Source organism: Phoenix dactylifera, chromosome 12 (assembly GCF_051530095.1).
Source record: "Phoenix dactylifera cultivar Ajwa chromosome 12, Ajwa_hap1_PhDact_Kaust_v1.1, whole genome shotgun sequence".
In the NCBI taxonomy this organism is placed as follows: domain Eukaryota; kingdom Viridiplantae; phylum Streptophyta; class Magnoliopsida; order Arecales; family Arecaceae; genus Phoenix; species Phoenix dactylifera.
The window spans coordinates 19,691,492-19,719,481 of record NC_143201.1 but is presented as its reverse complement, the minus strand read 5'-3'; the positions used below and the strand labels follow the sequence as shown (position 1 = coordinate 19,719,481).

The window sequence follows — 27,990 nt, the reverse complement described above, 5'->3', positions numbered from 1 at the left end:
TTATAACCTCACTTCATTCACAACAGGGTAGCCTGAGGCAATCTCAACTCCGAAAGAATTATTCCTGTAAGCTTAAACCTCTGGAGAGTGCTGCTACCCTTGATTTTGTCCACTTCGACATTATGCAGGTAAAAGAAAACGGGTGCAATCTGGATCGCATTGTCAAGTAAATGTACTCAACTATCATAAAGAACTGAGAATAATAGTGCTTGCAAACATGGCATTGCAAAGGTGGTGACTTCTGTCTTGGAAATTATCACACTAATATCCAGTCCTCAGAAATACATTCAACATCCCGATGCTAGCTGATTGTTTCTTCTCCCAAAACAAACAAATCAATAGATTCAAATTACCACATTTCACATCCATGGTGAACAATTCGAGTAATGCATCCGTTATGTGAAACACATCAACACAAACAATTCCTCCTTCCTTCCAGGTGCAATGCAAGACACTTGTTAGTTGTAGACCATATACTTGGGTGTTGCACTGAACTTCTGATAGCCTTTAATGACTTTGTTCACTGCATCAAGAAAGTCTTTCTCTGTAACTGTCTTCCTTCGTGCCCGGATTGCATACATCCCAGCTTCAGTGCACACACTCCTTATGTCCGCACCTAAATGATCAACCATAAAAGTAAATTAGAAGTATAAATAGTATAAAAGATTTGGATGTTTACTATATAGAATAAATACAACAAATCATCTCTATTAAGAAATGAATTAAGCATAAGGCAAACATTTCTTTGTATCAAAAAGTTATAAGGTACCAGACAAAATAGAAAGAAACAACTCACTGAAAATAATGTACCTGTGGAGTTTGGACAAAGACGAGCAAGGAGCTCAAATCGAATGTCCCTCTCACAATTCATTGTTCTAGTGTGGATCTTGAATATTTGAGCCCGGCTCTCCAAATCAGGCAGACCAAACTCAACTTTCCGGTCCAATCTTCCAGGACGCAATAGTGCCGGGTCTAAAGTGTCAGGTCTGAAAAATTTTTAGCAAAGCAAAAGATACAATGGTTAGATTTTGCATCAGCTTGCAGTTAAGCTAGAAACTAGAAAGCAGGTCAACATGTAATGAAAGTGCATGCTGCTGTCAAAACAGCTAAAGCAGCAGCTAGAAGACACAGAATAGCACAGTTTGACTCCATCATGCCGCAACTTGAATACATTGTTTTTACTTTCTTTTTTTAAAAAAAAATCTAACATTCTCTAGGGAATGAACGCAATTAAACCTGAGGTGAATTTTGCTTTTGATATCAAGGACCACCCAGATAATTCCAAAAGTAGAAAACCTGCTATCTAGGTTTAGCAACATTACTCATACCTCAAATTCAATTAATTGTGAATAGTCCATGATGGCTTAATGCAAATATATTTGGTTCAGACACTTGAATAATCAATCTCTGAATGCTCGAAAGTTTGACAAAGTATATCAAATCTGTTAGAGAGAATGATTATAACACAACACGGGTCTAAACAAACTCTTAAAAAAAAGGAAAAAAGATCTTCATATAGATGATTTGAGAATGTCAGATTATGGACATAAGCAGAAAGCCAGTTGAGAGTCATGTCTTCTTCAAGCTTAACTCAGATTCTTTAGTGTGATGGTAATCCCCAAGAAAAAATAACAAGTAAAAAAGGAAGTACCCTATCAAAAAGAGATAAATGGAAGCCCATGCTAAAAGGTGATACAAATATTCCCACGGTACTCATTGCCAGATACAGTTGGATACAGGGGAAGTCTTCAGAAAGAAACAGAGATCCTGAGTATAATGCTAATCTTGGATGACAAACAAAAGCAACTGACACGCAGAATGAGATGACATACCTATTGGTTGCCATTAGCACTTTGATATTTCCTCGAGCATCAAATCCATCAAGCTGATTGACAATTTCAAGCATAGTTCGCTGAACTTCATTGTCACCCCCAACACCATCATCAAAACGAGCGCCACCAATAGCATCAACTTCATCAAAAAAGACAATGCATGCCTTTTTTGAGCGGGCCATCTACAAGTACACGGTTTTAGACATTTATCAGAAAAATGTTAGAAGATTGAAAGGCATATCTCAAGACCATTTTCCTATTGAGAAAACTTGCTATTGCATTTCTGGAAGTTCAACAACCTGAAAAAGTTCACGAACCATCCGAGCCCCTTCTCCAACATATTTTTGAACAAGCTCACTTCCAATGACACGAATAAAGCAGGCATCAGTTCTGTTGGCAACAGCTCTAGCTAGGAGTGTTTTACCAGTACCGGGGGGACCATAACAAAGGACCCCTTTAGGAGGATCAATACCAAGTTTAACAAATTTCTCTGGATGAAGCATAGGAAGTTCCACAACCTAAAGAAGTATCAAACACACGCAAAAAAAATAAGCATCTTGGAGTCAGTAAACACAGAATAGACATGAGAAACTTGCACAGACATTTCAAATCTAGGCAAGTTTTACCAAGGATCAATTCATATTCTAAGGAATACCAAAACCATGGGTGCTAATGAATTCAACATAAGGGAAAAAATATAGTACCTCTCTCATCTTTTCGATCTGCTCCTTACAACCGCCAACATCATTATACGTGACATCAGGTTTCTCTTCTACCGTCATCATGGTAACACTTGGATCAATTTTCGGGGGCAAAGGAATCTGAATTTGGTACTTATTTCTATCAACTCTGAAGAAAAAGAAATTTTAGCAAAACAAGATAATTTTAGATCAAGAAGAGAGGAATCATAAACCTAGTAATTCCACATGTATGAATAGTATAATAATTTAGAGCACAAGAAACTTCTTTGAATATTATCTACCTATGACTCGTCAAAGTCACAAACGATAAATACATATAATACAATTAAAAACAAATGTCTATGATGGTCCATGTTGTGTTCTGATCTTATTTTTGTTGTCCGAGTCCAAAAGAAGAAGAAGACGAAGAAGAAGATTATGACAAAGAAGATAGAAGAAGAAGAGGATGTGCTCTAAAACGGGATGATAGTACAATTGGACTCTATGGCGAGAGCGAACAAGCAAATCTGTGCTCAAAATACTTATGCTGCAGGGTACAGCTACTATCATTTTTGCTATAAATAGTACAATTATATAGTTGTGTTAGATATCTAAATCGAAGATCAGAGGAAACATAAAACTAGGTCTTTAGTTGATCAGACGTAGTTTATACAGTAAATACATTTTAGGGTACTGAAAGATCAGATTAGAAGCTGCCGGGAATTCAATCCTAAGATAAGAGATTGTGAAAGGCTTACTCTTTTAAAAATCCATATCAAAACCCAAGTGTTGATTCTTAAAAAAAACAAAATCTTGTCCCTGAACAAAAAACTTCCAGCCCTATCATCTTCTTATGTCTTTAAAGATCATACTTGAATGTCTTTATAGCACTGGAGGAGCTTGCCAGAAGTAACTTATTGCATCTATAATAGATGGGAACTGTACTGGTCATTATTTCATCAGACATGAAGCAGCACAAGCTCTTTGGATCACTTTCTGCATTTCTTCTAAATGTTTAAGTCTGAATATGTACCAAGCATCCAGAGTAATTGGTCCCAGCACATAACAAAGAATCCAATGACCACAACATCCAAATGATCAACTTCATTCTAAGTTATTCGTGCATCATATCTCAACCTTCTTAACCTTATTACAATCCCAAGTGGTCCATAAAGTTCCAAGTGCTATTTGGCCCAAAATATCGAAAGATTTGTTCTATTATCCAAAAAATATCTCAATGGTGTTAAATCCAAGCCTTCAACTTTAAAAGAATCCAACCCAACTTTTTATCATGATAATATATCAAACTTCCCTTAGAATAGACATCCCCACCATTTATCTTATTATATTAAAAAAATTGAAAATCTGCATGAATGATCAACCATCACACATAAGAAAAAAAAAAGCAAATGATTAAACTAGTTAGACGGTAATAACCTGTGAAATGTTTTGGCTTCTTTTCTATTATCCATTATGTATGATTTGCTGAAATATTTAATTTTGCTTTCAGTTACTTGATATTAGTACCTTATGTATAATCTTCGGATTTCTTCTAAATAGCATGTTCTATTATTACTTCGTTCCTTTTCTTTCTTTTAATATGATTTACCTTGCCCTGTCACAATAACAGGTCTCCAGATCTACATAATCGACTTCATGCGATCACCTCTTCCTATCTATTACCTAATCCTTCAAATGAGAATTCCATTGAGCAAATGGCTGCTACAAATTTTTCTTTTTCTTAATTTATTAATAGCTTTCCTTTTAGGAGCAAAATCCCTATATGCAGCTCCCACTAGTTCCATTCCAAGGGATCAAGACTCAGCATCTAGAACTAGAGAATTGATAGTGACCTTTATTTTCTAATTCACTATGACATGTGAACCTACATCCCATCACAGCATGTTGAACCAGCTTGAGGCTTGCATGCCCGTGAAAGAGTGAGGTTAAGTATTTTCTACCGAATTATAAAACTAAAAAAAGTCAAACAGTAAACTTTATTTATAGATAAACTACTAAGATGAATATTCCAAACTGAATGTTGTGTCCATATTGGATATGTATCAGATATCGATACTTGTTGGATGCTTCCAGGACACATATTGGTGCTTATTTAATTATTTTTATTTTTAAACTTAGAAAAAAAAAATGCTTTAGATACTTCTTGGACACATCTGAGATACTTCCCAGTTCCTCCAGGGATGATAGGAACGCCTTTTATTTTCTGCTTTCCTTTCTTAGAATGTTGACCTTTAATGACGAATGGCTAGTTTTGGAATATGTGATGCTAACATTATTATAGAGTATGAATCGTGATCTATGAATTTGAATAATGGCTAGACAATCGAGTTTGTAAATTTTGATGCTATCATACAGAGTGTGTAATATGTTATTTTGATAATCCATATGCTTTCTAGATGCCTTTTTTCACATTGTAAAGGATATATTTATTCATTGTTCTATCCTAAGCCTATAGTATTCTAATTTTTCAAGACTTGATCTACTAGTTTTCTGTACTATGTTGTATTTATATCCAATATCCTTATCAATGTCTCATAGCATATAAATAAAATGATAGGCAATGTTACTCTGTAACTCAATTAAAACAAGCAAGAAATGGATTCAGTACACAGCTTTCAGTCAAACATTAAAAAGTTCACTTGGGCGGGGAGGAACCCTAGCCTCACCCCACACGCATGCCTTCTTCAATATCAGTTGGTGAGACTTTATCACCCAAGCCAACCACAAACTGCACGTGGCAAAATAAATAAATAAATCAGTCTACCAAACTGTGGTTCTTTAAAATAAACCAGTCCAATAAAACATTACATTTATAATCGGAGAATATACCTTGGCTATTTGCTTTACATTTATCACATATTTAGCATCTTCAGTGTTCGGATTAATAATCTTTGTACACCTTGCAACCTTACAGAGAAAAAAAAATATGCCTAAGATTTTGCAAATACAAAAGAACAAACATCAATCTACAAATTATTCTTTCACATCAATATACATAACATACACATGCAAAAAAAATGTCTTCAATGGTATATAAAAATGAAAATAGAGTAAATGTACCTGAAGAGGTTGCTCTTCTTGCATCATTTGCTTGTCAGAAACTAAATCCCATTGGCTGGGTGCAGCTAAACCAGTGTCAGACTCTTTGATTCCTGTTATTTGATTGGACAAAATGAGTCTTAGAGTTGGAGGCTCAACAATAAGTCCTACCGCAAACAACAATAAAAACCACATTCCAGTTATACTCCCACAATCCATTCACCTTGCACCAAGTCTGTTACAGGTATCTTCATATAACACTCCATTTTTTTCAACAATAATTAATCTAAATAATGGAAACATCACTCCATGAGTCATGGCCCTTAATCCTGACATAGGCCACACTTACCTTTGCAGTCAAGAACCATCATTGTGCATTGTCCATATCAAATGTTAAAGATAAAAGTAGTTCTCCAAAATTTGACCTGATGTTTGATCGAAATACTAGAACCAAACGCAAAATTTGATGTCAGGTAGGCTGAGACTGCTGGGCTATCTACCTCTATTACCACCCTTAAGTCAATAGCATCGACAAGGCATTTTCAAGAGGATGAAGCACTTTATTATTTCATTATTTAAATGTCGCATTGGTTTGTTTTCCCAATTCCTCTCATAGTTTTAAATTGAATCTTTTTTTATTTATTAGGTTCTATGCTTAAATAGTTGCATTTCATGTACTCCAGATTTTCTAAATATGTTCAAGTTATTCTAAATTTTACCCTAAATTTATATTCCATAACAGGTACTCAGATTCTGTCCAGCTAATTTTATATTTCTTCTAGGGCTTTTACATAATTCTCCTTCTAGGCTCAAGTTAATATTGTAGTTTATGTTTATTATATATTTCAAAATCTTTGTTTGAGTATTCCTTCAAGCTTTCTCCTATAGAAATTTTTAGGGCATTTTCAAAATATCATCAACTTTAACTAAGAAAAGATTTATATTTTCATGGTTAATGGGAAGATATCTGAAGGTCAAAGTGGTGTAATTTATGTTCCACAATATAGATACGGAAAATGATCTGATGACATGTACTTCACAAATCATGTTATCAGTATCGTAAATTGAAATAAGCACCATTAGCACTCCACTAGGGGTGAAGAGCCATATGCTTACAGGACCCTCAGTAGTTAGAGTTTCCAATTATTGAGGCAGGCGATTCCTAAAGTATTTACAAAATAATGTGTGGTTGAAACATCCCTCTGTTGAATGTGAATAATAATTTGATCTTTATATTTTATAAAACCTACATGCTATAAAAGTTAAGAAATATATTTTCTGTAAATTGCATCATATTTGATGTTATCTTTAAATATATTAAACTTTTCTTCATTTGATAGTTATGAATTTTTATTCATCACATACTTCTCAGTTTCCATTTAACTTGTTCTATTTTTTTGGATTTTAAGCATTTATAAGATTATATTAGTATTCTTATTTACCTATTATATTGCCTTCAATTTTTTATCATAAATATAGTACATTTAACCCAAAAAGGAGATATTTATGTATTTATTTTGATCAAAGGGCTAGAAAATATTCAGAGGGATCGCATAGAAACCAAACCAGTTGAGGTTGAGGTGCCAAATAGGATCGTGTGTTTAGATCTAAGTGAGGTGACCAATTACAAAGGTGGGTAGAACTGATTAGGCATATCGCTTAAGCAGCAGATCTAGTATTTTCCTAGTTTTTCTCATGTTATGAATAACAAAATAGCAAAATTTTAATATCAAATTATTCAAAATTCCACTGAGGGTAAGAAATGGCTCGGAAGTTCCAACTCATGCTTTCTAGATAGTACTGATATAGAATTTTCAATGGGTTATTTTTCATCTTTTCTTATTTTACTTTAAATTTTGAGTGAGGTCTTTCACTTGTTTTAATTGTTTGCTTGAATTAGATTTCCCTAGTCCTGAAAAGTTTACAAAGCTTTAAGCGACGTCATCAAAGAAACCATCTTGAGACCAAATATTTTATCATGTACATCTTAAACACATAAGATCATGTGTTTAATAGTGTTTGCGAGCTTTTATGTAAAAGAAGAGGAGGATGCCTTTATCGAAAGCTTCCGTCATACATCTTATTGTTCTACTACCTCTCCTTACTATCATTATCCTTTTGACCTTCCCTTGCTTTTATTTGTTCCCCTTCATGTTTCATGGGGATCAACTGAGATAAAGACCTCTATAAATGTTCACTTGCTGCAGAGGAAGGAAAAGGAGAAGGGCTGCAGAAGAAAATTTGCAATCAAAATTGCCTGTCAGCGGTCAATTGAAAGCTGATTGGCCAAAAATAAGACCTCATCAAAGGGGAGAAGCTCTGGAACCTTTTCCTTCAGGAATATCTCAAATCTAGTCATCTATTGGGACCAAGAAGAGACCAGAGCGACCTTTCACAAGCCCTATGTCCTGCTTTCATATTTTGTATGAAATTATGCGATAAGAATCACACTGCCTAGTGCTCCCAGCTATATGATATCAGTCTTACAAATAAAGACAATTAGACAAATAATCAGACTGGTAGCAACTACGCAAGATTGCTAGGGAGATTTATACCCTGATGTAATAAGACAATTAGCACCTTGAGAACATAGCTTCGGACATAATAGGGTTTCTCATGTCTTCTTCTACCAAAAGGAATCGTCACATTCTTGGAAAATGAGGAGCGACCATACAGTTTTTAACAAATATTACAATTCAGCAACACTATACCAGTCTTACAAATAAAGCATCCAATCTAGAGCACCTACATTCTATTGAAGTAACATAGATAGTTTTGACTATTGAAAAGGTTAGTTCAATATGTAATTTCCTATTATTACCAATGAAAGAGCATTGATCATATTCTGTTAAAAATTTCCTCCAGTATGCTACGAAGCTTATGATCTCATAAATACACAAAAAAAATCTATAAGAGAAGAAACAAAAGCATGCTATGAAATAAATATAACCAACACCTACCACATAGATCATTGACCTTCTTGGCCATCTCCTTAATTTCCTTCTCTACTTTCTTAATGCTCGCGGAGTAAGGCCCCAGACCCTGTCATCAAGTAATTTCAAGATTACTGTGTTTTTAAATGGGATTAAAAATTAATGTAACGACAACTCAAATGATGATAACCTATTAACAACAAGCAGATATACATAAACAGGAATAACCTATTATGCACGCAAAAAAAAGGAAGAAAAAAAAAAGATTATAAAAACACATGATGGAATGAAATCCTCAACTACAAGATCAAACTGAGGAAGAACTCTATCCAGTTTAAACTTCGAGAAAGAAGATGAACTCATTAGGCCATGGAAGGACAGCATTGGAAGCCTACAAATTTGAGCCGCACTAACCTAGAGAAGTGAAGAATTCAGTAGAAAAAGGCAGTATAACCAAAAACTGAGAAAAAGATAACAGAAAACTATACACAACGAACACATTTTTGAACCTTTTTATAGAAAATCCAACAAAATATTAGATTTTTAACTCGCAGAGCAAAAATCAGATAATCACCGCTGAACACCTACAAATTGAACCGAAACAAACCCTAGAACAATGAAGATTTCAGAAGCAAAAGGCAGTGTAACCGAGAAATAGCAGAAAATTATACCTTACAAACAAACATTCAATCTTTTTGCATAAAAATAATCAAATCAGTCGATTTCTAACTCAGGGCGGAAGAAAATCGGAGAAACAACACCAGTAGTAGAAACATCCGACACAAATCAATAGAGCAACATAAATATAGGGTTCAAAACAGAGAACCAGCAAGTGCTAGAAGATGAAATGCACCGAATGAAAAAGGAAATCCTGGATCGAAGCGGATCCAAAAACGATGGTTAGAGAGAAAGAGAGATAGGGGCTTACATAGGTCTTGAGGAGGGCGATATCGTCCTCATCGAGGGGGCGAGGGTTCTTCTCGTTCGCATCCTCTTCGGGCTCTGGAGCCATGGCGGGCGCGGGCGGCGGCAGCGGCGATGGCGAGTCCTCTCGCGCTCGGTGAAACTCCTTTTGTAGGTCTCTCCTCCACTGCTCCTCCCCGTTCTTTCCTACCCCACGCCTTAAAGCTCATCGGCTGAGAATTTAGGGTTCGGCTTTTGAGTTCGCATTCAACATGACTATAATTAATTTATGGTTTTTCTTAATAAATATCTTTCTTAAAATTTAAATTTATATAAATATTTTTTTAAAATTTATATTTATTTCTATACTCTCATAAAATACTATTTTTATATGTCCATAATATAACAATTTTTCTAATATTATTAATAAAAATCATATTTATTTTAATTAAAAATAAATATAAAAGTTTAAATTTATTTTTTTATTCTCCATCGCGATCGCATTATAAATGTTTCTTTTTGCATATTTATCCATTAAAGATATTTTAGTCATTTTAATTTGAAACCGTACGTTAGATGGTATGGATGTATATACAAAAATAAAAAATAAAAAAAAAATAAAATAGCAAATAAGTATTTCATGAGGGTATATATGTAAATATTAATTTGAAAGGATATTTATGTAAAATTCGATATTTAGAATGGTATTTATGTAAAAAAAATTCTATTTTTTTTTTTGTTACTAACATATTTTAAATATTTCTGTTTCACCATAAGATAACTTTATTTTGATAAAGCATGTTTTTTTTAATAACCAACATTTCTGATTGGGATATTATTTGCTTTTTTATTTTTTTCCAACCACCTTTGTAGAATTAGGTGCATAATAGGTATATATTATAATTATTAGGGCTGGAAAACAGATATAAAATATTAATATATATCCATATCTTTTAATGGACGGATGATACAAATATAGATATTAAATAGATTATGAAAATTAGCATGTTGATATTTGTTTCAAATGGTACAAATAAGAATCAAATATTAACCATACCTATAATATATTTCTCTAGAATTAGTCTCGGTTTCTAAACTCTGGATTATCTCTTATCTCATATTAAAACAAAAAATCTACATCTAATATTTGTTCTATATCGTTACGAACATAAATCAGATGTTAGTTATATTATTATTTTTTATTAAAATATGAATATAAAGTGGATATTATTTAAGTAGATTTCATTAATAAAAATTAATATATATGATAGGGTTAAAGGATGGATATGGAATACAATATCAAGATCGCATATGATGCATAGCTAAGTAGGTAAAGTTCTATATTTATAGTTATTAAATTCGCATGAAGAGCAGCCTAGCCAAGGATCTGAATTATTGGTCTAGTTCAATTTATATTAAAAATTATTTTTAAAATACAAATAAAAATATACAAGAATTGTCTATTTTATCGAGAATTTTTCAAAAAATTATGTAAAGGTATAAGAACATGTTACATGTATTGATTTTTTTAGATATTTTAAACAACAGAGTTTTGAAATAAAGAAAATTTTGAAATATTTCTTTTTTATCATAGTGTAAAATGATAGATTTTTCATAAAAGAATTATTAAATGACACACAAAAAATCTGGTTTTATGATTAAACAAATTTTGAAGAAGTCTAATAAACTATCAACATAGAGTAGAATTAGTTCCTAACTAATTGGAAGGACATAAGTTCCTTTGTTGGTAATTCAAATAATTTCCCACCAGATATGTGAATCCGAAAAATCTTCAAAATATGACTCTATATTTGGATTGATGAATGAGTATCTAGATTTGGATCTAATCAGATTCAAATATTTTTTATCTAAATTTGATCCAAAATAGATTAGTCGAATAATATCCGATCTATTTTCATCTCTAGTATATACATAAATTACCATTGAATTATTTGCCAAGTTATCAACCCAAAATTATTTAGTTTTTAGAATTGAGACTCAAACTTGATTATTTTATATTTGTCATTCCTTCGGATATAAAAGATCTCTAAATCTTGTGCTCCAGACTCCAGAGCTAGAGGATGGAGGAGATTGCCTTCTTGCAAATATCACAACTATCCAAATCATGGTTAAACGTAATATTTGAATTTAGGTCTTTGATGCAATCGCTTAAAAACTTAAATTAGCAGCTTCTTTTATATTATCAAGTATTATTTGAAATGTGGTGTAGGTGCCTAAAATTGCCCAGTTCTTGACAAATACAATATTATTTTTCAATACCACTTCCTTCCGGCAACTCGACACCACCGCCGTCCTGGGACAAAGACTCGGAGTACCAGAAACTTCCACCAATTTTAGTACTGAGCATTTATGTTGATGGCTGATGTAGAAAACTAGAGCAATCATAGAGAAGGGTGAAGATAAGCAAGAGCTGTGCAATGGCAGGAAGGAGATTTTTTTTTTTTTTTTTGCATAAATACGTTTTTAAAAATTTAAATTTTTTTTTTGCATAAATATATTTTTAAAAATTTAAATTTATATAAATATTTTTTAAAAATTTATATTTATTTCTGTACCTCATAAGGAGATTGGACAAATGCTCTTAATATAACGGTTCTTCTAACACCGCTAATAAAAATCATATTTATTTTAATTAAAAATAAAATAAAATTTTGAAATTACTTTTTTGTCCGTGATCGTCTTTTTTTTTTTACGCATCTACCCATTAAGAATATTTTAGTCATTTTAATTTGAGATCGTTAGCTTTTTAATGATGTTAGACGGCATGGATACATATGCAAAAATAAGAATAAAAAAAGAATAGAATAGTAAAATAAGTGTTTTACAAGGGTATACATCCAAATTTCAATTTTGAGAGGGTATTCATATAAAATTTGATATTTAGAAGGGTATTAATGCAAAAAATTCCAAAGAGAAAATAGTGAGACGGAAAGATGGTGAGATAGAAGTGGGTTGTAATTGGATCAAATACGAATAGGATATTATTATATCCATATCCATATTTGCTTCTCCTTGATGAATATTGATAAAGATATAGATACAATTAAATGCTAAAATTAATATCTATATTTATATTAAGTAAATGTGGATACAAATTTGAAATTGATCAGATAAATATGGATTGCTATCTTATGATATATGTAAACATGTCTAACAAAAGCTGGGGTAGCCCCTTTAATTTATTTTTCAAAAAAAAAATGGTATGGTTATCAGATACTTAAAATTTATACTGTCACATCAAAGATATAAATATAAAGAAGGTCAATTAGGTTAATGATATTTTAATATTAACACTTAATTTTTTTAAGTTCAAAAAAGCTATACTTTTTTTTTCTAAGTTCAGAGGAGCTATATAACCCTAAATAGGGTTACAAAGAGAACTAAATATTCACATATTGATCAAATTGTTGCTTTAATGGATATGGATATTGATGGGGGACAAAATAGATCGTCCAGCCCACAACTAAAAGGCCGCCCAATTTCAGCCCAGTAACATCAACGCCAATCGGCTAAATCTTCATTTGGGCCCAGAATCAATTCGACTTCGGAACTCTGCCAAAAGCTCCACCAACTCCAGTATTTGTCGACTCTCCCGACCAAGTTCGGGGTGCCTCCAGTATTCGCCGACCCGCCCCGACCAAACTCGGGGCCCCTACCTCAGTAGTACACCCCGACCCTCGAGCTTGGGACACTCCACTGAGCACACCTCGAAACCTGGAAAGCCGAGCTACTTTCAGCACCCGTCAAGCCGATCTCGCCAAACGCATGATGCGACCTTTTAACGAGCTCGACCTCGCCAACGACTGCACCCATGTGCGCGCCTACGCCCACCTACGTGGCCGTAATTACAACACTACCGTATCACATCTTCATATCTAGCTTTCAACAGTCCGACGACATCTTGACTACTTCAGCCATACCCTATTGTGGCTGTCAACACTCTACCGTTCTCAAGAACGAGCAGTACTACATGCTACCAGCCAGCCTAAGCTGCACGCCATCCGGCTCAGAGCCACGCTCCCTCATGATGAGAGCTGACTGTGCTTCTGCCATCTGGGTCTTTCCACCGGGACTATAAATAACTCGGTCAGGTAACTTCTAAAAGATTTTTAGTTGGACCAAATTTACCCCACTCTAACTTGATCATCGGAGGACCCTCACCAGAAACACCGGTGATATTTTGTGCAGGTCCACGGCCATTGCATAGGAGGTGGCTCCCGTCTTCTCCTTCCAATCACCAGTGGCTCCCTCGACTCTCCCGGCGTGGTCACCCTCGGGCCAAATTTGAACCACAACAGATATAATTATGAAAATTAATCAGATGCTGAAATTTATATCCAGTTTTGGATAAATTTAGATACCAAAATTGATATGGATCAATATTATCTAGTTTATTTTCACCCATAGATAAAAGGGAGCATATTTTTTATTAGATGAAAATTGGAGCTTGTTCTTGTTGCCTAATGGACGGGTTTGTGGTTAGAGTGCCATACTAGTATGTACCTTTATAATTTTCTCTTGTACATGGGGATATGACAATGTGAGATGGGATCCTCTATAGTAGGGGTGTAACCGAGCCTAGTTTAATCAAGTATCAATGTAATCAAACTTGATTTGCAATTAATTACGGGTTTGAATTTTCAAACCAAACTTTATTTGTTAGTTAGTTGGTTGAGCATAGCTCAAGCCTAATTCCTGAATTAATTCCATTAAGAGTCCAATTGATCAGCTTGTTAATCAAGTTGAAATTTGTTTGGGATTGCATCAAACTCAAACCGATCTTAGTTAAAGTTGAATTAAAGCTTTAGTCATTCTTGAATTGATATTTAACTAATTCATGATCTCAAGTTTCTCCTGTCAATTGACAGCCTTATTTTTTGGGCCACCAAATATTATTTGTCTGCATTTGTCCTTCTTATGTCTCTTCTTATCGTCGCATGGGACAATTGTTGTTTTATTGAATTTGCTTCGTTAATAGCCACCGCCCCGCATGCGTCCCACAACCTACATATAATGCCCCCAATTAATTTCCTCGTGCCATCTCTCGGATCTAATTTTGGCGAGTATTGCACCGATTCCTTCGTGCCACGCGCCAGGGTCCAATTCTAGAAAGCACAATTGCAATGGATTCGTGGAAGGAATGTCAGGGCGAATGTCTACAAGGAAAGTCAGACGAGAACTTTGTGCACCCACTTTTTCCACACTCACGCACGCACCGTCCATTAACATGTGGGGACCATGACAAATGACAGGCGGGGCCCGTATTTCATGGAACGGGTGGAATTCTGGGTGCTTCCTATGCCCGGCATGCCTCAATCGTCTTGAAAATTAATGCAGGTTGTTACTAATGACCGGCAGTTTTGTCTTTCTAGTAATGGAATGAGACAAGGAAGGGGAATTTTGTAATTGACCGGTATTAGGAGAACTTAAGAGAAAATTTTATTAGCTGCATTTGGTTTTCTCTTTGTTCTAGCCTACGTATTGATTAGTCATTTGTTCTCACTTATGATTTAGTTAATCAGATTACTTGAGTTTCCAATGGCTAAATGGATGCTCCAAAATGCCATAGCACGATGGTTAATGCTTAGGTTTTTGGGACAGGACGTATGCATTGTCTAGACTTGCAATCATATTTTCTTCGTTTCTAGTTTAGTGGGAGGTTAAAGAGCTTGGAAAAAAAAACATTCAATCTTCTCTAATCGCCAAGCAAAACTTCCCATTTCCATATGCAACAGGTACCGATTAGAAGAGATGATCAATATGCAAATCCGGGCACTTAGAACCGAAATCGCGCTTGTTTGTAGCTTACTAAATTGATGGCCTAATGCCTAGCAAAAATAAAAAGTGTCAAGTAATTTTGTTGATGGAAGCAAACAAAATCGCCGTGTAATCAAAAGCTAAAAAATATAATGTATTAGCATTTTAAAGGATTTACATGGCAGGAACTATGATGGCATCTATATTTCAGCGCAACCAAATGATTCTTTGACATAACAAGTAGTTATAGATTTGAACTAGCACCATAAGGGTTAAAAAAAAAGTACTTATAGATTTGATACCTTAAAGCAAGCGGCTTATATTTGCTACCTTTTCAAACTTTTAAGATTCATGATCATCATCATTACATGTTAAGTTATGCATTGAAAACTTGTCACCGTGTGGAAACTAAATTTCCACTTCGTTGTAAGCCAAAACTGCACTCTACCTTAAATTGTTATCCTCGCACAAGCACACAAGAGAAAGACAGGATTTAGGTCACTAGTAGTAGCTATTACAGCCCAAATACTTATGAAGATGATGAGGGATGCATAAGACCCGATGCCCCCATATATCACACTTGTTCCCCAACTTTTTTTAAGAAGAATAATATACATGATACTGGGTCGTAACTTCCACTCTCTATTGATCTCCGATTGCCATTACCACCTAACCTAAACTACTTCTATTGAAAAATCCAATACCTTCTATGATCAAAGAAGAAAAAGATATTTAATATAATTTAACTTTTATAGTGTTATCTAAGGCAAGCACATGTTAAATAATGAAAAGATATAATGCATGCGACAATTTAAACTAAAGAAATTCTATCAAAAATTTATCACAAAATCAAGTGGTACATGAACATGAAATCAAATCTCGACAAAGAATTTTATCGTATTTCTAATACTTGATTCTGTGAAATCAACTTTTCATTATTCTATATATATGTGTGTTTGTAGATATTTTTCTTTCAGGTGGGAAGAGGATTTTGATAAATGTAGATAGATGGATGGATAGGTAGATAGATAGATAGGAATAAACTTGGCATAGTAGGATGAGTTCATCTTTTGTTGGATCTAAGAATATCTCTATTTCAGAGCTCTTATTAATTATTATTAGTTATTTCTTTAGACCACAACAAGTTTGGCAAAATAGAAGATGATGAAGGTCGCAACACACAAGAGAGAGAGAGGGGGGGTGAGGGAGGATTAGTAAATTCTAAATCAACAAAAAATAAAACCAAGCCAAAAATAGTGATAAAATACTTTGCTTCTAAACTTTGAGAATAGAGTGTTGAATTTGCATATTTCGCAAGCATTTTGGGCACTACAATTCTAGTGAATATTTAATTTGATTATGAAAATTTCATGCTGCATGATATATACACATGGGTGCATTTAAAGTTTCCCGAATAGCAGATATCGAACGCAATTAAAAATTTTGCCTACGTGATTTCATACTTTAATATATACTTTTTTGTGAAGACCCATGTGGGCATATTTTTCATACTATATTTATTGTACGTTGGGTAGATCTTGGCTACTTATATAGAACCAAGGAACCCAAGTTAGATGAGGTCATAGATCGTTGTAAATCAAAACAGAACCAACCTGTCTATAGCCCTTGCATAATTAGGGACATTACAACATGGGTCTTTTGGGGCTAGTATAGATTGATCATAGTGTTTGTGATTGCATTTGACTAGAATTAGACCCTGCCTCCCAAGGAAGCCAATGCTTAAATAGAAAAGTATGCGGAAACCTATGCAAACATATGTTTAGTCTAATAATGGTTATGCATTTGGTAGATCTTGGATATTTATACAAGATCAAAGAATCCAAATAATACCTGTATGCTAGCCTTTTTGTGTAAGATTTAAGGTTGTTATAAACAATCACTTTAGTTGTTTCATTCTATAAAAAGCATATGATTGTCTCCTCTACAACTTGGACTATTTTATTTGCTCTCTCAATACATAAATAGCAACATTACTCTTTATAGTGATAATTTTGTTGTCAAGAATTCTATTAAAAATTGAAATTTTAAGTTAACTTGAACATACCACCCTAAGTTGAGAAGTTATATATTTATAATTGGGAAAGATTTTTTATTTTTCAAACAATCTTACCAAGAAAGATATATCATTGAAGTCATCTTTTATAACCATATTACATCGCCTAAGACATGAACATAAATAAAATCTCAAAAAACTGCATACAAACTAGAACAATATTTTCATCCTCTTTGATAGTGACATAACATAGCAAATGCATATCAACTAAGAAATGCATTCTTTTGCATCAAAACAAAAATTAAATATTGCATTCCAAAATATTCTTCTAGTTGGATATAAATTTTAAAAAAGATGATTTTATATGTATGTGCAAACGATAAAAGAGTTATAGTCTCAGTTATTATTCTACAATCGTTGATCAAATGTTGCCCTTAAAACTTTGGCTATAAATAGTTTAGTGACCAGTAAGAAGACATCATGGTATCCACCCTACAATTACTTATGTTCTAGTAAGTGACCAGAACGATTGGAGCTCCAAATTGCTTGTTCAATTAAACATATGTGATCCATTCTTCTTGTTATTAACCAGACACACCATTTGAAAATAGCAAATAAACAAGTCTATCATAAGTCGATAGCTTTTATTTTCTAAAGTCTAAGTCATCTTTAATTTAAAATACTAAGCCATTTTGGAAAAGTTTGCAAACTTCTCCTCACTTGACGCAGTTGCTGATGCCATGCTTGTTCCCTATCATGAAAAATCTCAAATCAATAGTCATAAACCACAATCAAAAATATCAACTAGCAATGCATCTATCATACTTCACAAGAGAAAAAAAGTGTTGTAAAGAACAATCAATGGCCTATCTATTCTTAGCTTGCTTGTTTAATGGTTCAATCAATCATTTCTAATTCTAGAAAAGTGTTGAGAGAAAGAATGTAAGTATGATATTTGGTACATTAAACTTAAGAAGAGGACATCCAATTATCTCTTATCTTGAATTGATGGTGTAGAGAAGGCATGGAAGGTTCGGTTTTGTATGTAGAGGAGAAAGAGATCCAATGTATGAGAATGGAGTCGCATTGATATGATTTAGGCTATATCCAAGGAGAGTTTTAAGGGCTAAGTAGGTTACCAGAGGGGTGTGAGGTCCAAATATAGAACATCGACATCAAGCTAATGGGTATCATGGATTTGCATCAAAGGAGGGAAGAGTTTGTCATAGTTACAGAGAAATTCTAATTTGTCCTAATTTGAGGTTAGGATTTGGTCCAAGGATAGTTATATGGGAGAGTGATGCCTAGGGGACAAATTATTCATGGAGAGATTAGAGATTTAGTTAGTCATGGAGAATAATGAGGTTGAGGGAGGTCAAGGTGCTACTTATGACACCTAAAAGGAAGTAGTCCTAAGGGAGAAGAGGATGAAGATATAAAAAGGGTGATTTTGGCAAGGTATACACAATAATGGAATAATTTTTTCATTGGCATGCATCTACACAAAAGAATGAAAGGTTAAAGGTATCAAGAGCTCTAATAGTGCGGATATAAAAAAAAGGCTTAACATAAGCCTATAATGGGTTGGTGTTGGATCCAGTTTTGATGCAAGTGTAGATTTTTAGATTTTTTATGTGTATATATTATATTTGGCCACATGATTGGATTCATTGGTCTTGGGTTACACTAGAATGTGCAAGATTAGGTTGGATTGGGTTGAATTGTGTAAGATTGGGTTAGATTAGGTAAGATCGGATAGGATTAAAAGGAATAGGATAGAATCAGGTAAGATCAAATTGGTTTGGTTGGGCCAAATTGGGTTGGATCAAATAGGATCGATTGAACTAGGTAAGATTGGATAGGATCAAGCTGAATTAAGTTGGTTGGTGTAAATGGTAGAGTTGTGTTAGATGCAACTAAGCATGAAAATTATCCGTCTGCTAAAATTGGAGGTGTCTAGAAGTAGTTTTAAAAGAAAATAAGTATGAAATCTATCAAATTTCATATGAGAAAACTATATATATCATACATAGTGACTTCTGTCTAGTTAATATTTCTTTAAATAAATATGTTTTGGTTCATGAGGCTTGAAAAGGAATTAAAATGGAAATTAAAATGGAATGGAAATAGAAAATAAGGCATTAAAAATGCCATCTATATTCCATATAGGCATGAAATAAATAAATAAACTAAAAATAATTGAAATCCCATTCCAATATTTAATTAATCTAGTTTTATTTGCAAGTGAATCAAGCTTATGTTGAGTTTCAAAATATGCTCTTGAAAAATGAATAATGTCTATTATAATTATTTTGAAGGTCTACTTTAATTTTACAGAAGTAGAATAATGACTTTTAAATAAGAGCATCATAATGTTTTAATGGTTGTTACTTCACATTTTAACTAGTTCATGAAAATAAAAATATATTTTCAAATTCCAATATTAATTAAATTATTATTTTTATTTTATGCCATAAATAATCCTAATCAATTCATACCAATATATCATTCATTTTCATGTTATGCCACAAATGCTATTATTAGTTCATGAGTGAAATTTAGATTTATTGTGAAGTAAAAAATAAGTTTTCATTTCTGACCTACCTGCCATACATAGCAAACTTTTGTATTTCAAAGCGGACTTTGCCATAATATTGCTTCCGAATCTCAAAGCTACCATGTATGGTAGGCAAGGTCTGACTAAGTTTCTATGTAAATTGCATCCACTAATTTACGTCAAAGTACTATCTAAAGTTATACCTATGAAAATGACTTTTTCTCACGCATGAGAAGAATCAAAACTATTATATAAAAAACTCATTAAAATTTATTTGAAATAATCCTTAATGAATAAAAATGTTTGTCATATTTTTATCTTGTGCATTTTGGTTTTTTTCTTGTATCACTACTTGATGACCTAACTAAGTAATTTTGAGCTTTAGTTTACACAAATGAATTGAAAAGATATAAAGTCATAAACTAGGCATAATATAAGCTTTCTTGTTTTGCCACAAAAAAAAAACTAGATAGAAAATATAAGCTATAAAAAATGTGCATGAGTTTTGTGTTTACATAAAAGTGTGTGAGTTAAAACGTCACCTTTCCATGAGAAATATGTTGCATCTCATTAGATGAAATACATAAGTTAACATCAGCATCAGACAACCTGCAGGTCCACAAAAATCTAACCCATGAATACAAAACATAAACCTACAAATTTTTTTTAAATTTTGATCAAACACATTGACAAAGAACCAATAAAAATCTTGTACCTTAGTTTCTTCATTGCTTTATCAAGCTCCTCTTCTTTCATCTCAACCTCATTCTCAAGAGCCTAAAAATAAATAAACATTACTTATAACAAACTGCCTTTTACTTGATGTGATATTATTAGTAGGAGATTATGAATGATTTAATGTTTGTAGGGCACAACCATGTTACATCTTATATCCAAACTATGTGATGGAGCATTCAAATAAATCTATCATTTTATACAAAAACTAACTAAAATCCATTTGAATAGTCCATAAAGATTAAAAACTTTGGTTGTATTGTTCGCCATGTGTGTTACAGTTTTTTTGCTAATCTCAAAATTTAATGGTCTATCCAATAAACTTTTAGCTTTGGGTTCATACATGCATATATGGAAAGAAATAGAGTAAATTCATCAAATAATCCTAAGACAAACTTCTCTTTTTTTCACACAAGAACCATGCAAATCAATTAGACATGGAGTCTATCTACAAGGAATGATTGTAAATTAAAGCCTCACCTTTTCCTTGGATATAAGTTGGACCTTATCAATTGGAATTTTTTTACATAGTTCAATATTTGAGTCAACATTGTCCCCCTCAGACAACCTACATGGTCCACAAAAATCCAACCCATGAATATAAAATATAGACCTCAAAATATTATTTTTTACAACTGATTTTGTACCTCAAAATATAAAATATGAAACATATTGATGAAGAACTAATGGAAATCTTGTACCTTATTTTGCCTATTCTCTTGTTAAGCTCCTCTTCTTTCATTTCAACATCTTTCTTCAGGGCCTACAAAAATGCATATATCCGATAACAAAATACTTTTCTTGAGGAAGTGTTAACTAATAAGAAATGGTAAATAACTTTAATGTTCCTATACGTAATAAACTTCATTACACCCCATAGTTAAGCCATGCATGAAATATTGAAAATGTTAGTTCATGTTAGTTGGAATTATCTAATATGTCAAAATTGACTATAAACATAATTTTGAATATTTTGGAGATCCATTGTCTACTTGTCAAATTATTATTAAATAGAAGTTTTAATCAGTGGACAAAAGGAATATTTTCGACATATGATTGCAAATTGTTTAGAGTATTTGACTTTTGGTTCCCATGTATTGATAAATATTTATGACTCGATATACGGTGTACATTGATTAGATGCATAAATATGTGGAAGCAAAAGTAATCTATTCCCTTGGAACATTAAAACCATATCTTAAGATATGCAAAAAAAAAGTAATGAAAATATTTATTAAAAATGAGTTGCTGAGATGAATATACCTTTACTCTTGTATTTGTTATGCCCCAACAAATTGAAGGAATGACCCATCACAATGGAAAAGAAAAAAGAATGCCATTAGATCAAAGAGAAAGACATGAAAATCACAACATAAGTAACCAAATGGGATGTAATTGAAATATAAACTTTGATCTCTTTCAAAAAATCACTAGAAAATAAATTTATTATTTTTCTTAAAGGGGTATATTAGATCCTCCAAAATCTAGATATTTTAATATGTTCTTGCTCCAAAAAGTACCTATTCAAACCAGAAATATAGTTCCTTTTTTGTATTTCGGATTAGTTTATAGGATAAGGTTTTTTTTCCCTATCTTACCAAGAAAGAAGGTCATATGAATGCTGTAAGTCTAACATTATTTTCTTTCCATTAGATTAATCGATTAACTTATGAGAACAATATGTATCATATTATTAGTTAATATAGGCCATATATGCCATTAGTCAAAATTTTCAATTGCATTGAATTTATACTATCTATCGCACTTTGCAAGCCCCCTACCGATGTATATGCACACATAGATTGATACATTTTCGTATTCTGAATGAAATAATATTATACAACATTCTAAAAGAAAAGAATAAAAGGATATATACCAAAGAGCCAGTGATAAAAATGCATCAAATATTATTCAAATAATGCATGTTGATCACCTTGGCCTATAAATTATGTAAGGTTCATAGTTTTTCATTAAATAGCCATATTCATGTATACATATATATATACATATACATACATACATATATATATAGCATAGATCTTGAGAGAGATAGTTCGAACAAACTTAGCATAATAGGGTGAGATTGTGCAATTTTGGTCCCCTATCAAATTGAGCGCTTTGAGGGGAAAAAAGAGTATTAAAGGAAAATATGTCACCTACATCTTACCTACATCTTGTTCCTCTAATCTACTATAAATTTTCACCAAAAGGGGATGATGACAAAATAAAATGATAGCATAGGAAAGAGAAAAAGATCAACTAGTTTTTTCTAAACAAAACCCAAAGCAAAGATCGTAATAATGGAAAAATCCCAAAAATCAAATATAAATGATGATATACAGTGCTTCCTGAAATTCTGGGATTTTTGCATATTGCTCAACAATATTTTGATACTATAAACAACTAAAGAAAAAGAGTGCATAAGAGAAAGACAATAATAATACTAAAATATAAAAATAAAATGATTAATGTAAATTTTAAGAATTTACCTATTGGCAATATGGAAGAAACTTAATAGCTTAGCTTGTGAGGATGTCGAGGCAAGATCCGTATTACCAAGTATTAATATCTTATGCAACTTTTTGATATCATCTTTTTTACACTTGAAGAAAGTATTCAGAAGCGTAGGCATAATTTTTGCCTTCCTAGTATCAACCTTGCTTTGAACCATGATTTTTTTTTGAAAAAAAGAGGAAGAATGGGCTAAGAAGGCTTATTTTGTATTTGCTAGATAGAGGAAGAGGAAGAAGATGATGATGAAGATAACATCTATTCAAGTGCATCATTTTGAGGTGAGATATGGATATTTATATAAGAAGATAGACGGGCATTTTGGTCGCATTCTATTTTCTATGTTTTGGTTGAAAATGGCCAAAGCTGTCTAGATTGTTCAATTCAAAAAGTTTAGGGTCTTATTTGTAAAAAATTCTTTTTGAGACTTTATCACATATCTAATATCTAATAACAATCTTTTTTGTGAAAATCTTAGAAAAATTTGTTGTTCCTAAACCAAAAATGAAATGAAATAAAGTAAAATAAATGGATTGGTTGCATGGTTGTAAAGATGGTATGAATAGAATAAAGGAACACCTAGGTTGATTGCAAGAAAACCTATTTTTAAGAGAAGTAGTATTAGTTTAGTCAGGGATTGATTCTATGTGGATATTGTTTAGTTTTGTTATAAATTTTGAAAGAATTCTTTCTTTGAATTTATTGCTTATTGGCCAACTAACACTAACTTAGTTAGTTTGCATCCCACTCCACTTGAGAGAGGTCTAGGGTTTGAACGTTAATGAGGCATCTCCACCATTATTTTGGAGAAAAGAAAAGAATTGATCTTTTACTTGATATCTTATGATCTTTTAACACGTATAGCACTAAGTTGGTAAAGTCTTCTGTACTAATACAAAAGACTTGGGACTAGTAATCAGTTGGATTTCCACCTGTCTCAATTCTGAGATGTTTGCCTTCAATGCAATAATAGATGATCAAAATTATATCAATGACTTATCTAAGCTAGATCCCGGAAGCAGCCGTTTGAATTACTAATATGCCATATAAGGATGATTATTTGGAGTTTGAAATTTGCAGCTAACTAATATTTGTCGAATAGCGATATAGTTACTATGTAAGCTAAAATATAGACTCTCTAATAGGTGTTACCAAATAAATCTTTTTACAAACTACCATAATCCTAACTCTCGAAATAAGTGACTTATTTCTATTCTGATCTTATTAATCTCCCCACTGTATTTGTATCCCTTGTTAGATATTTTAATTTATCATTTTCTATTGAAGGTTAGGTTGACTAATTCAATATCTTAGCATGAAGTAGATAGATCCTGCTACGTTTATTAGCATTCGACGATCTCAATTATTGTCCAATGCATAAGACAAATGGAAGAATTTAATTTACATTTGAAAGGAGTTGTTTTCTCTCCAACAATCCTCATCTCTAAATGCAACTATAAACAGAAAATGATCTATGCATCTAAACGAATGCATCAATCTAGTCACCAAGGACAACCATTTTTTTCATTTCAACACTGCATTTTTTAAGCATCCTTAAAACCATTCAACTAGTTTGATTGACCTAATGAAATAGTAACCTACAAATTATCAATTTGGCGCCAAAAAAAATAAGTGCAACTAACAAAATTTTCATCAAGTCCTCGTTCCAAAAACTTATTTGCTCTTGGGTCCTCTAAGTAACGATCGAGTATAAACCCCCCCACACCTGGCCTCTTTCTATTACTAAAAGGACGAAAATGCCCTTTAGCAAGAAAAACAAGGCATTTAATTCAGTGGATTCCCCCTTGCCTGTTACATTAATCTCTATCTTTGAGATAACCCACAGTTATGATGCATATCTCCAGCATATATTTTTATTTTCCGCAGAATCTTTGATGCAAACACTCACGGTACACCCACCTACACACCCTCATACCGACCGGTGGGTCCCACTAATCTTGGTCCCCACAAGTCATGTGAGGGTGTGACGTCGGGTGTGTACAAGAACCGGTCGCTCCATCTATTCCATGGACCTATATTTAAAAAAGCAGTTGCATGGGTCTACATTGAAAAAGGCATTAATTTTTTACCAAAAAAAATCATTAATTTTTTGATAGAACGACATTAATTTTTGTAACGCATCGTGACTTCTAGAAAGCGAGCTAATAAATTTATGTGAGAATTAGAACTAAAAATATGGACTATAGTAACAAAATGGCACTTTGACCGGTGAAATGAACAGGGTGAATGAGGAAATGCGGACAAGCTCGCATAATCTGTTTTGTTTTTAATACTCTTTCAAATAAATGGCATGTAAATTTAAAAAATGTACGGCATCGGACATAGGATTAGGGCTTGAGTGTTGGCAAGATTTCGCCGCATGGGTGCGGTAGGGGCTTATTTCTTCTGAAAATAGAGATGAAAGTTATTTAGAATTAGGGGCTTATTTGGTTCGCTGGAAAAATTTTATACTAGAATATTTTTTCTTGAAGATGATGCTTAGGTATATGATACTTAAAAAAATAATTTTTTATATATTTGGTTGGCTCATAAAAATCGGCACATTCTAGAATGACTTATGTTTGGTTGAGCAGCTAAAAGTTGTGTAAAATATCTATTATGCTTTTAATAAAGAAAAAGATATTATCCTATTCTATCTAAAATTTTGAGGGCACTTTTGAAAAAAAAAAATGCCAATTCCTAGCTAATGGAAAAGTAATTTTTTCATGTCCAACTTAGATTTTCTTTTTAATGAAATGAAGAAATTTTGCTCCCATAGAAAAGCTATTTTTCCATCTTTCTCCTTTGAAAACTCCAACCAAATATGAGGTATTTTTCTATTTTTCCGTCGACTATACTATTCTTTCTCCTCTTCCTACGAACCAAACCAATCCTAGATGATAAGATCTAGCATAACAAACATGTTTGGACCTTTGAAAATCTCTCAATTAATGTTCATTTTGCCAAGACTATGTTAAAATGACAAGTGCCTGATAAGTTTCAAAAGAAAAGTTTTAATTAGCTTTTTTTTTTGAGAACAAGGTTTAATAAATATTTATATAATTTATGTAACATGATAAAATCAGCTTTTGTTAATGATCCTTACTTCATATATATACACATATATACGCACAAATACAGTAGGTATTTTATATAATTTTGATCTAACAATCTTCCAAGCGAAATGCAAGGAAAATTGATGCTTCAAAATTTTCTAGAGAGATTTTCCTTGTTAACAAAAAGAAGCATTCATTACCTTTTCATAGTATTTCTTATTTTCCCTCTACTAACCGTACGCTGATGTTTTTATTTGGATAATGGGTTGGAAGTTTCAATTTTGTGCAGCTTGCAAGCTTAAACACTTTAATAAGTACACATACTGCTCGTTCCACTTTTAATACATAGATGTACACCTTGAGGAACACCTAGGGAATCATGTCCTAGGGTTCCTACATGGAACATCCTCCCAATGAAAAATTATTGCAATCACTAGGCTCGACCCTCTTTGCTGCTCCTCATGCTCGGTCATAAAAAAAATATGCTTTTAATTATTCTTCACCACGTTATTTTTTAAAGGACAAGATCTCATCCAAAATGGCTAGCCGGAAGTTATTTTTTAGGCTCTTTAATCATATATAAGTACTCAAAATTTTCTCGAAGAATAACTGATATGGGACTAAACACACGCCCGCACGAATTCTCACACTATAAAAGGCCTTTTCCTCACTCGCATACCAAATCTACATCGCGAGTAATAGGCTGCACTCCTCTCCTCTTTGTTAGGCTCATCTAGACTTGTCAAACATTTTCCACGCTCACTCCGCCAAGAGTAAAATAGATTTCATGTTTTTAGGATTTTTGATGCCCAAGCCACCTTCCTTTCCATTCCTGTCCCAGTTAACCAAGCAATGCAGGCCGCTAATGTTCTCTGGTCTCCTTTCCCTTCCAAAGAAAAGCTCTCTTAAACTGATCAATTTTGTTCAGCACCAATTTTGGTAGTCTAAAAATGGACATGTTATAAGAGGGTAAAGCAGACAGTACAACATATGCTTTCTAAAGAGACGGTACAGCATATTCTTTCTGATCGTAGTTATCAGAGTGAATCAATCACCTACAACTCAAACTCAAACATATGCTTTCTAATCATCTTTGCTTGCGGATGGAGACTTTAAGCCAAAACAAATAAATATCCTGGTCTGCTTTGCGTTTTCCTTGATTCATTGGTTATTAGTCCTATCTTTCTTACTTGATATAACCTTTGATCTGAGCATAACAAGTCATTCTGTTCCTCTTTTAAATAGTTGGTTAGCTACTCTACTGGACAATTCCTTCCTTAGTTACTCTACTGGACAATTCCTTGCTTACGTTATCTCGAAAACCCTTTCAAATCACTAACTAATGCTAGCAATTAATCTTTCTCAATCACTTCAATTTCCATGGTTCAAGCAAATCATAAATTTGGATTAATCTGCAATCCTTTTTAGTTAACTTACAATTTTCTTCAGGGTTCCAAGAGGAAAGTAAAAGGGATGCATGGAACTGAATACCATCCAATCACAACAGCAGAAAATAGTTATACGACAAATATCTATTATATTTTTTAGAAAAAAAACAAGTATGGAGATGATTTCAACAAAATCCGAAAACCCAACAAACTATTTACTCTACTGGACAATTCCTTACTTACGTATCTCAAAAACCCTTTCAAATCACTAATGCTAGCAATTAATCTTTCTCAATCACTTCAATTTCCATGGCTCAAGGAAATCATAAATTTGGATTAATCAACAATGCTTTTTAGTTAACTTACAATTTTCTTCAAGGTTCCAAGAGGAAAGTTAAAGGGATGCATGGAACTGAATACCATCCAATCACAACAGCAGAAAATAGTTATAAGACAAATATCTATTATCTTTTTCAGAAAAAAAAATCCAAGTATATGGAGATGATTTCCACAAATCCGAAACCACAACCACCAACCACAAAG

The 27,990-nt window shown here is 32.9% G+C and overlaps 1 protein-coding gene across 1 annotated transcript; it reads right to left on the bottom strand.

The window, feature by feature from the left end:
* Positions 1-194: 194 nt before the first annotated feature.
* Positions 195-9,688, bottom strand: LOC103700800 (26S proteasome regulatory subunit 7A). The gene is made up of 10 exons (XM_008782662.5): positions 9,434-9,688; positions 8,533-8,614; positions 5,594-5,685; positions 5,363-5,440; positions 5,200-5,261; positions 2,537-2,681; positions 2,132-2,350; positions 1,833-2,014; positions 811-986; positions 195-616 (listed from the first exon to the last, which is right to left on the bottom strand). The coding sequence occupies exons 1-10, from the start codon at positions 9,515-9,517 to the stop codon at positions 459-461; spliced, it is 1,278 nt and encodes a 425-aa protein (XP_008780884.1). The 5' UTR covers positions 9,518-9,688; the 3' UTR covers positions 195-458.
* Positions 9,689-27,990: the final 18,302 nt, after the last annotated feature.

What these genes read in the sequence shown, in the direction of transcription:
- LOC103700800 (XM_008782662.5), bottom strand. Translation starts at nt 9,517, where the DNA reads ATGGCTCCAGAGCCCGAAGAGGATGCGAACGAGAAGAACCCTCGCCCC. An exon ending in ATGTAAAGCAAATAGCCAAG is followed by an intron (nt 5,262 to 5,362) that starts GTATATTCTCCG and finishes TGCCACGTGCAG; the next exon opens with TTTGTGGTTGGCTTGGGTGA. An exon ending in TCTTTGTCCAAACTCCACAG is followed by an intron (nt 617 to 810) that starts GTACATTATTTT and finishes TTGATCATTTAG; the next exon opens with GTGCGGACATAAGGAGTGTG.